A 10388-nucleotide genomic window follows, 5' to 3' on the forward strand; every position below is an offset into this window, starting at 1 on the left:
ACTTGGCTAGGAGACTTGTCTGTTGGCATCGTGTTGAACCCTAGAACGGGCCGAGGAGGGAAGTCTGGTTCTAGCTACTTATGCGTAAGAAAGGAGTTCTCAGCCCTCTGCCAGGTACAATAGTAGATGCTCCGTGGATAAATCTGGAATGGTTACACAGTCTGTGGCTTTCATCTTGGGGTTTTAGGCAAGAACCACACCTAGCTGTGTGTACTGACCGCCTAAGTGATTTAACCCATGGCTCCCCTAAAGAGTGGCCTCCACTGGGGGCACCTAGGTGACTCAGTTAAGTGCCCAGTTCTTGGTATCTGCTCAGGTTTTGATCTCAGGGTCGTGAGTTCAAGCCCCATATTTGGCTCCACACTGGGCAGGGAGCCTACTTAAAAAATAAAACAAAAACAAACAAACAAGCAAGCACAAACACAAAAAGCATACAAACAACAACAACAGAAGAGTGGCCTTCACTGACCACAATCAAAAGGCCTGTCCATAAAATGAAATTTTCTGAAGTGAAAATGAACCACACACGTGAGTCTTTGTAACACTGTGTTGAGTGAAAAGAACAAATTCCAGATCACTACATACATACATGATACTTACAATAAAGTTCAAGGACACCCAAAACTCAACATTACATAATGTAGGAACATGTGCTCATAACATCAAAAAATGTTTAAAGAGAGGTAAGAGACTGCTAAAGGCAAAATTTAGGAGAGTGAATGCATCAGGAAAAGGCAAGGAAGGGATGAAGAGAGGATCATCTAGATAGATGGATGTCTGCTTCTCGAGTTGCGGGGGCTTCACCCAGTCCAGTGAAATCTAATAATAACAGGAGGCCACGCTTGGACCTCAAGAACATATCATGAACCAAGGATTACGATTAATCCAATTCTGTACATCAGACATCCTGTTAATGATAAATAAAAATAAAGACTGTCCCCTGAGCTTGACCCCAGTTCTGCATATTTTTGCACTTCCTCCCACAGCGCTGCTGAGGGGTCACTGCAACCTTGCTCTTGGCAATGGGGTTACTAACGCAAGGCTGGGCAGGAAGTGAACTGGGGTATGAGGCCATATCTGCTTTAACACTGTTGTCGATAGGTCCTTTGTGGTGAGGGTTTCCAAGAACCAGCAGAGCAGTTGAAGGAGCTGAGCAACATTTACAAGAAATGTGCCCCCGCCCCACCCCGAACCCGCCCTCCTCCCCCCCTCCTCTTTCTCTGCCTTTTCCGCCTCCAACTCTTCCTCCCCACTCAGGCTGCAGAGAAGGAGAGCTCACTAGAGCCAACAATGAATATTTCCACACAATTGAACTGCTTACCCGACTCTCTGAAGTCTGGGGAACAACTGCCTTGACCTCCAGATCCTGGGCCCTGAAGGAACCTTGAGATGACTAAGCATACAAACATTATTCTAAGTGGCAGTCTCACAGGATGGTAATGAACATGGATCTCCTGGGTCCAAAATCTGACCTGTCCCTTCCTTTGTGACCTTTGACATGGTACTTCACTGCTCTGCACCTCAGTTTTCCCCATCTGTAGAATGGGGATAAGTAGTAAACTACCTCATGGAGAGTTGTAAGATTAGCATGTGGAACGGTGCCAGGCACACAGTCAATACTGAACGAAGGGTAGCTATTATGCCTAAGTGGTATGAAAAATGTAGGTCCCCTGCAGGGGTTAGCAAACTTTTTCTGTAAGGGCCAGATAGTAAAATATTTTTCACTTCGCCAGACATAAAGTCTCGGTCACAACTACCCAGCTCTACCATTGTAGCAGGAAAGCAGCCTTGGACAACACATAAATGGGTAAGCTTTATTTACGAATGCTGACAATTACATTTCATGTCATCCTTCCACGTGACAAAACATTACTCTTCATTCAATTGCTTTTCAACCATTTAAAGATATAAAACCCAGTCTTAGCTTGTGGGCTGTACAGTCTCAGGTGCTGTGCCAGGCTCCGTCAGTAGGCCAGAGTTTGCTGATCCTTGCTTTCATAGGGAGAAAACTTGGCCTCTCTGGATTTCTTAACTCAGTCTGCATGCTCAGTGCTCACTTTACAGATGAACAAACTGAGTCTCATTCTTCAGAGCCAATTGAAATGGTGCTTCCTCTTTGAAGCCTTCCCAGATCACCTCCGCCAAGGGCAGTCATAACTCCATTTCCTGCTTCCTAGGTGATAAACACAAATTTCTTCGTTACTTTTTAAAATTTATCGAGGCTCCTGGGTGGCTCAGTTGGTAGAATATGAGAGAATCTTGAGCTCAGGGTTGTGAGTTCAAGCCCCACATTGGGCTTAGAGCCTACTTAAAAAAAAAAAAAAAAGGAATAATGTAAACACCTTAATCTTTATCGTCTAACCTCTGAAATAAAGCATTGCCCAAATAGTCAAAGACCCCTGTGCAGATAACCATTCCCAAATCATTGCCTCCCTTCCTTCTCTCCAGAGTAATGACCACTATCCTGACTCTGGAAATTTATCGCCCACTCCATCTCAGTCCTCTGACCACGGCTATACGCATCCCTAAGTGGGAGATGATAGTGTTTGTTCACAAGCAACACTCCTGTTATTTAATTCTATCTTCCTAAAAATCCAATCAAGGAATATCTCTAGTTAGAGATTAGTCTGAGGGGGTCTAGGAACTTGCCCAAGGGATTCACGCAGAAGGTGGTAGAATCAAAGCTAAAGAGTGAGTCCCGGGCACCTGGGTGGCTTATCTGATTAAGCGTCTGCTTTTGGCTCAGGTCACAATCCCAGGGTCCTGAGATTGAGTCCCGCATAGGGCTCTCTGCTCAGCAGGGAGACTGCTTCTCCCTCTCCCACTCCCCCTGCTTGTGCTTTCTGTCAAATAAATAAAATCTTTAAAAAAAAAAAAAAGAAAAGAGTGAGTCCCAAGCCGATGTTCATAACCATTGGTGCCCCCACCCTTCCCCCTGTATTCCTGTGGCCTTAGTTGTATTAGTCATCGACTCCCTTTCCACATTAGATTGTCAGCTGGCAGAGAGGAGATTAAACGTGCTTTCACCCTTCCCATACAACCCCTCATATCCTGCACCCAGTAGGAGCACAATATGCATTTTTTCAAAGAGACACTGTCTTCCATCACCCCTAGCAGTCTCAGAAGAGGATGGGGAAACTTGCCAGAAATTCACTTCAAGGGAGCGATGGGTGGGGCTTTGCAAGATTTCGTTAGAATTTGGAGCAACTTTATAGTTCAAGTGTCAACTTTACTGGAAAGGCTGAAGCATACAACACTCACGTGCCACAAGACTGGGAGTTGGTGTGTATGCTTGCGTGGGGGTGGGGAGAAAAGAGGAACTCGGGAAATCAGCCTCCCAAACCGAGAAATCCTTCCTTTCTCTCCTGCCTAGGGCTGGGATCCGGTCCAACTTAAGGGTAAACGAGTGAGAAGTAGTTACCTGGCCCCTCCAGTAACCTGACCAGCCAGCCTCTCACCAGTGTCCCAACGGTGTGTGCGCGTGCACGAGGCGGGGGAGGAGGGCATGCGGATGACCCGCAGGAGAGAAAAAATGTTAGAACTGCTACTGAGGCTTATTGAGAAAAAAGAAACCAACATTTACTAATACTTAATATGCAAATTAACAGCAGTACGCGCTCTAGCATGCTGCCAATCAGCATGCAGTTAGGCCACGTGCACTAAAGTGGATTCACAGGTTCCCCCATTCAGTTTAAACTAAACCCTCACAGGGGCCCCTGGCTGGCGGTTATCGGTAGAGTGCGCCTCTTGGTCCTGTGAGTTCGAGCCGCACATTAGGGGTAGGGCCAACTTCAAAAAATTTTTAAAATATACTCTCACAAAAAGAACAAGGGACTTCAACAGATTCCTGTAGAGAAACCACAGACCAAAATTACTAATCCCAGCACAAGTAGTAAGAAGAGGGCAGAGCTAACATTTATTTCATCTACTCCCCATTATAAACTGTGTAAAGCACATGGGAGGGGAAAACCCAGGTCTGCTTAGGTCAAAAACATTTCCACCCATCTGCTATTAATGACTCAACCCCACACTAAAGGTGAAGGGAACTTGAATCAGGAACTGAGAGTAATACAGGTATCTGGTTTTTCAGTAAGCTTAACACGTGTCTAGTCTATCTGCCCCAAACATTTTGCTGGTGGGAAAGAGCTGCACAAAGCTTCCACTCAGTTTAGCAATAGAGCTGTTTGCTGTCTCGAGGTCAGCCCTGTTCCAACAGAACTTTCCGCAAGGATGGAAATGTTCTATAGTTCCATTACCCCATTGACAAGTGGCTCTTCCCTGAAATGCGACTTGCGCCACAGGGAAACAGCCACCTTTGCTGTGCTACTGCAGTTCTAGAATCTGCATGGGGCAACAGAGGTTGGAACACTCGGGCTGAATTCTGTCCAGCCAAGATTGCCCACCCACCCCACCCCCCAACCCTTCAGCCACACATTGACTTCAGAAAGGTATAGGCTACCCAGGCTGCCAGGTGGCCTGGTGCAGGGAACCAGAGTTGAGCTTCAAGTCCTGTGGGAGCTTCCCAGGAGTTTAGTAAGAGAGCATGCCTCTGCACGGACAACACTTAAAAGCCACAAGTTAAGACAAAAGGTTTTTATTCAAAAAACGCCAAGTATAAAAAAAAAAATAAGATCTCTTTTATTCCCCTGTACAGTATTTCACTCAGATAAAACCAGCAGGCTACATACTGCTCAAAACACAGCCCCAGAGAGGATCCGGAAGGCACACCATCCAGAACTGCTTTTCATATAGCTATCCTATATACACCAGTCAGCGATGCCCCTCCCCGTGCCCCTTGGAACCCGTCCCCACTCAGGTCAGGCCAGCGAGGGGCCCGGCAGCAGTCAGGGAGCCACAGCAGCTGTCCCGCCTGAGTCCCGTCACCCTACGAACAGAGCGAGCCCTCCCCGAAAGGTCCGCAAGTCAGAGGAGGAAAAGGAGGAAAGAAACTATGGCAGCAGCCGTGGAAGCTTGGAGCAGGAAGGGAACCAAATAAATAAATAAATAAATACATAACGTTGACCTCCAGGTTAGAATGCGCATCTTTTCAAAAAACAAAAACAAAAAAGCCAAAAAAACAAACAAACCAAAAACAAAACAGGTAAAATAACTTAAAGGCAAAAATTTAAAAAGATCAGATCAACTACAATCCTTTTGTACACTACCATGCCAACTATACACACATTTACAGTTTTTCTGTTGATTTGCATTGTTTGTGCATTTTGTGTGGTGTGTGTGTGTGTGTGTGTGAGAGACAGAGAGAGAGAGAGAGAGAGGTCTTGGCTTTGAAACAGTTAAGTAAAAACCAAAAAAGGAAGACCAGTTCACTCTGGAGTTTTACTAAAGGAGGCAGAAAAAAAGGGCAGGTGGCTCAGCATTTGGCCCTGTAGCCTCTTCCATGGCACCTTTCATATGAAGGATGGGGAGAGGGGGACAGGAGAGAAAAACAGGGAACCAAACCCAGGCAGATTTTTGGAGAAGCAGCAGGTAAAAGAGGCAAGTTCAAGTATTTCTCCCAGCACAGCCGGAGTCCCCACAGAAGGCACTCAGAAGAGTCGGAAGAGGTGACAGGGACTTAAAATGGTGCTAGTCCTATCCCACCCCAACCCGTTTCCCCCTACCCGACCCATCGCGGCATTCAGCAGAACTCGTGATGTGGGGAACAGTTCCATGGCAGGGTTCTGATCCCCCCCCCCCCCCACCCCCGGGAGTTTGCAGAGCCCAGCAGTGCTTGCTGGACGTTCTGTGAGAAGGAGAGAGCATCTACGGGAGGAGTTGAGGCCTAGGACACCTGGAGTAGAGTCTCTTCCCCCCACTGTTGGGAGGCGACCTCCAGGGGCCTGGGGTCTGGAATGAGTTATAAATGTTGTTCCTGTTATCAAGCCCTGTCCTGCTTGGCGAGAAGTGTCACTGGTACTCGGGAAGCTGGAAACAGAAGCTTCCCCTCCCTTGAGCATCTGACAGGGAGGGGAGAATCTGCCAGAAAAGCTGCTATTTGCTGGGCCCTGGTGACAGGCTGTGCAGATGGATCTCAGCTGTTTCCTGGGGCAGGAGGACATCTTGCATCCAGGGATGGTTCTGGATTTCTTCAAAGGATGGCCGGTCTGATGGTCTCAGGGCCAAGCACCATCTAATGAGATGCTGACACTCTGAAGAAAGCAAGAGAGAGATTATGAATGACTCAACTCGTTTTTGCAATGCAAAGGTCTTGCTAATTTGCTTCCCAGGGGCCAACAAGTCTGGCGTCCAACAGAGACCAGGAACCTTCTAGAACTCTATTTTTCAATGGAAGATATTCACTAAGATCTAGGTCCTCCAAGCTGCTTTCAGCTAAAAAAAAAAAAACCCCCAAAAAACAAAAAAACAGCTCCCCTCTTAAACCTGTGGTTTTAAAACTTCAATAGCCAGGGCCTTTCCCACGACACCCACTCACCAGAAATAGGAAGAATGATGACAAGGGATTTTGATGAGACATCAGTGAGCATGATGAGGTGATTCAATTCACCTACAGCTTACAAATATGAACACCACCCACAATGAGGTCACGGGAACCTCAGAGTCTGCCTTCGGGGGAAGGCTCAAAGAACCCTCAACTTTTCTTTCACTCCCTGGCAAAACAGCCAGGAGTTGAGAGATGAGGACTGCGGGTACTTTTAAAAAAAATCTTTCAGTGAGGGGCACCTGGGTGGTTCAGTGGGTTAAGCCTCTGTCTTCAGCTCAGGTCATGATCCCAGGGTCCTGGGATCAAGCCCCACACATTGGGCTCTCTGCTCTGTGGGAGCCTACTTCCCCCCTCTCTCTGCCTGCCTCTCTCTGCCTACTGATCTCTGCCTGTCAAATAAATAAATAAAAATCTTAAAAAAAAAAAAAAAAACCTTTCAGTGAAACTAGATTTTTTTTTTTTTTTTAAATATTCTCACACATGCTCTTCCTCTGACCTCTCAAGGAATGCTCAAGTGCAAACCATTCAGTTTCTGAGGACTGGTTCTCCAGATTCATTGGCCCAGGACTCTGCTAAGCCAAGGGCAGCGGCATCCCCTGGAAAGGCAGAGCTCTGCAAAACGCAGAGACTGTCCCCTGAGGACTGCCTGCCTTGTGACTCCTGCTTCTCCTCAACAAGGCGCTTCCCCAAAGTTACCTGAAGAGACCCTCTGCCTGAAGAAAACTTGGCCCCTGATGATCTCCTCATCGTGCTCAAAAGGAATATCTCCACAGACCATGTCATACAGCAGGATCCCCAGGGACCAGACCGCTGCCGACCTGCCATGGTAGCGATGATAGCGAATCCATTCTGGAGGGCTATACACCCGGGTCCCTGTGAGCCGGGGGAATAGAAAAGGAAAACACAAGCTTTGAGCAAAAATTGAAGCAACTCTCACACTCAGTGGTACACAGACTCCTTGAAACAAAACACTTCACTTCTCCCAGGACAGGGTCTGGGCTAACTCTATTTCCCCCCTAGGCTAAAAGGAGTGCAAGAGTGGCATCTCTCAGACCCAAAGCATTCCCCACCCAGCAGTCCAGACCATAAACCAAATTCTTTATAAACTGCTCCAAGAAACAAACAGGCTGGCCACAAACCCAAAGCCTGAGGGGTGTATGTGGTAGGACCACCTACAATGGGGTGAAGGGAGGAGTGTCTGCACACAATCACGGGAGACAGCCCACAGACTATCCTTAAACTGCACTAAGGTGGCCCAGGAGCCTGGCTGAGATTCTGATCTCAGATATGATCCAGTGCAGGGCCCTTACACAATATACTGTAACTTAAGTCCGGGTGCCCTTTAGGAGGCCTTCCTCCCCACCCTGTGCGTGCAGAGGCAGACACCCACACCCTCTCTCTTCCCCTCACTACTGGGAAGGTAGAGCTGTAGAGCGGGTTTCAGACCACGTGATTCCTGTTTACAAACTTTGGGTTGTAAAAAAAAAAAAAAGTGGGGGGCCATCCCGCTTGTGCTCACCAGGGGGCAGCAAAGACTCGAAGGAAAAAACTAGGGAGGACCCGGCCAGCCATTAACTGTTAAATACAAAAAAATGCAGCCCAACCCAGCGTCCTCCAAGGGCAAATAAACACAAACCACAAGCCCCAGTCACAAGTTTTGAAAGGCTGTCGTTTGTTAGGTTAAGTCGCTCAAATGATGACCCACCCTCCTTTGCTTTGATCTCTGGCTCTCAATTCCATCTTTTCTGAAAGAACCCGCTCCAAGCCCCTCCCTAGGATAGGTTTTCATCCTTTCTGCGGAGACACCCAACTAATTTTCAAACCAACAAGAGATCTTATTTCACAACATTTCATCCCCAACTCCCTCACCCCGCAACGCCATAAAATAAAGAATAAGCCCATCAAAATAAATTATTTAGTGAAACTACGGTTTCTATTCCTTTCCCGGCCCTAGATCAAAGGGGTAGAAAAACTGCAGTTTTAAAAACTAACCTTACACAAAACTAAACTCCCTTAGCACAAAACAAAAATTACAAAACCGGCATCAATTTTCATCTCTCCCGCTCTCCCCACCCCCCAACATCCTTTTACTGGCGGGGAAACTGGGTCAGACTTCAGAAATCTGGGCTACGGCCGGTTGCCCACAACCTCTTATTCATCGGGAAAGCTTGGAACCCACTGAATTCCACTTAAAAAATAAAATCATGCCAGAAACATGACAGGTTCAGCTGGCTCGAAATCTCCGGCTCTACTACGCTGGGAAGCTCTCCTTCGCCCCACCCCTGCTAGCATCGAGCCAGACGGCCCGGTGACCTTTACAAAGGGCCGGAGAGGAAAGCCGGCCGAGGCCTCCAGGCAAGGCCAAGTCACCTGGGCAGATCCCTCCCCGGCAGCTCCCTCCCAAGCCTGGCTCACCATCGAAGTCCGTATAGACGGTGTCCTTGAGCAGCGCCCCCGACCCGAAGTCGATGAGCTTGAGCTCGCCGCGATTGAGGTCGATGAGGATGTTCTCGTCCTTGATGTCGCGGTGGAGCACCCCGCAGCTGTGGCAATGCCGCACAGCCTCCAGCACCTGCCAGAAGAAGCTGCGGGCCAGCTCCTCCTGCAGGGCCCCCCTTTCCGTGATAAAGTCGAAGAGGTCTTGCACCGGCTCGGGCCTCTCCAGGATCAAGACGAAACTGTCGGGCCTCTCGAACCAGTCCAGGAGCCTAATGACGCCGGAGAAGCCCGAGCTCACCTTCTTCAGCAGGACCACTTCCATGGGCACTCGGGTGCCATTGGGCTGCAAGGGCAAGGGAGCTGCGTTAGAGCGGGAGTCGGAGGGTGTCCCTCACCCCACCCATCCTAGGGGTCGCTCCCTCCAGGGCACTCACCAGCTCTCCCCAGTCGGAAATCCGGTCCTTTTCCACGTGCTTGATGGCCACCTGAAAAAAAACCCCAAAGAGTCTCCATGAGATCCTCTCGCTGGGGCCAAAGCACACCAGGGCGCCCCCCTGCCCAGCGCGCCCTCCCCACGGCGGGGCGCCCACTCACCGGCAAGTTGTCGGCGACACGGATGCCTGAGTAGACCGAGCCGAAGCCGCCGCTGCCCAGTAGCGGGCCCACCTGGTACTGCGACTCCAGGGGCTCCTTCTCCTTGCCTAGTAAAGAGGGAAGCACAGGAGACTCAGTGCCGGCCCGAGAGCCCCCAGTTCCCACGCTGGGGGTCCAGCCGCCTCGCCATCCTGGGCTTGGGGGGGTAGTGCTCACCGGGCGCCAGCTTGGTGGCGTGCAGGTCGTTGCAGGGCGCGGCGCGCAGGTGGGCAAGCGAGTTGATTTTGGACAAGAGCATCCCAACCTCCAGGGTGTCGGCGTAGGAACTGTGTCTGGAGGAGCTGCAGCAGGAGCTGGGGCTGGGGTTGTGCCGGTGGCTGTGCCTAAGGCTGGGGCTGAGGCTGCGGGTGGCGTTGCGGCTGCGGCTGCGGCTGGCGCGGAAGGCCGAGGGCGAGTCGGAGGACGACTGGGGGCGCTGGCGGCTGGCGGACACGCCGGCGGGGTCAGGCAGCGCCGAGGGCAGCGGGGTGGGCGGTTCGTGGGGCTCGGGCGGCAGCGCCGCGGCACTGAGAGCTTGTAGCTGCTGCTGCTGCCGGTCCCGCCACCGCCGCCGCCGGTGCCGCCAAGTCCTCTCGGGCCTCCTCCGCCACCGCGGCCGCTGCAGCAGACGCCCGGCTCGCCCAGCAGCCAGGAGTAAAGGGGCGGAGCGCGCCGGCGGGTGGGGGGACGCGCGGGCGGGCGGGGATGGGGCGGGGCCTCTCCGGGAGGCCTAGGCGGCGAGCCGGGCTGCCGGGCCGGAGGAGGGAGGAGAGGGGGTGGGGAAGCGGCGGGACAGGGCGACTCCCCTTGGCCCCCGCCCCGCGCGCTCCGTCGCCGCGCCCCGGCCCCGCCCCCGCCGGCCCGTTTCCAGCCA

At 50.8% G+C, this 10388-nt stretch overlaps 1 protein-coding gene and 1 long non-coding RNA gene across 2 annotated transcripts; both read right to left on the bottom strand.

The window, feature by feature from the left end:
- Window positions 1–1800: 1800 nt before the first annotated feature.
- LOC132017316 (uncharacterized) lies at window positions 1801–3677 on the bottom strand. The gene is made up of 2 exons (XR_009404231.1): window positions 3422–3677; window positions 1801–2173 (listed from the first exon to the last, which is right to left on the bottom strand). It is a non-coding gene; the product is annotated as an uncharacterized LOC132017316 (long non-coding RNA).
- Window positions 3678–4578: 901 nt separating this feature from the next.
- PIM1 (Pim-1 proto-oncogene, serine/threonine kinase) lies at window positions 4579–10185 on the bottom strand. The gene is made up of 6 exons (XM_059400566.1): window positions 9692–10185; window positions 9476–9582; window positions 9316–9366; window positions 8858–9224; window positions 7139–7315; window positions 4579–6149 (listed from the first exon to the last, which is right to left on the bottom strand). Exons 1-6 carry the CDS (start codon window positions 9771–9773, stop codon window positions 5992–5994), a joined length of 942 nt encoding a protein of 313 aa, XP_059256549.1. The 5' UTR covers window positions 9774–10185; the 3' UTR covers window positions 4579–5991.
- Window positions 10186–10388: the final 203 nt, after the last annotated feature.

The sequence above is a fragment of the Mustela nigripes genome, chromosome 5 (assembly GCF_022355385.1).
Source record: "Mustela nigripes isolate SB6536 chromosome 5, MUSNIG.SB6536, whole genome shotgun sequence".
Taxonomy (NCBI): domain Eukaryota; kingdom Metazoa; phylum Chordata; class Mammalia; order Carnivora; family Mustelidae; genus Mustela; species Mustela nigripes.

Excerpts from the sequence above, each read along its gene's own strand:
- PIM1 (XM_059400566.1), bottom strand. The coding sequence starts at position 9,773 with ATGCTCTTGTCCAAAATCAACTCGCTTGCCCACCTGCGCGCCGCGCCC. Across the intron at positions 7,316-8,857 it reads CGTCTATACGGACTTCGATG|GGACCCGGGTGTATAGCCCT; the intron begins GTGAGCCAGGCT and ends CCCGGCTCACAG. Across the intron at positions 6,150-7,138 it reads CAGGCAGAGGGTCTCTTCAG|AGTGTCAGCATCTCATTAGA; the intron begins GTAACTTTGGGG and ends TGCTTTCTTCAG.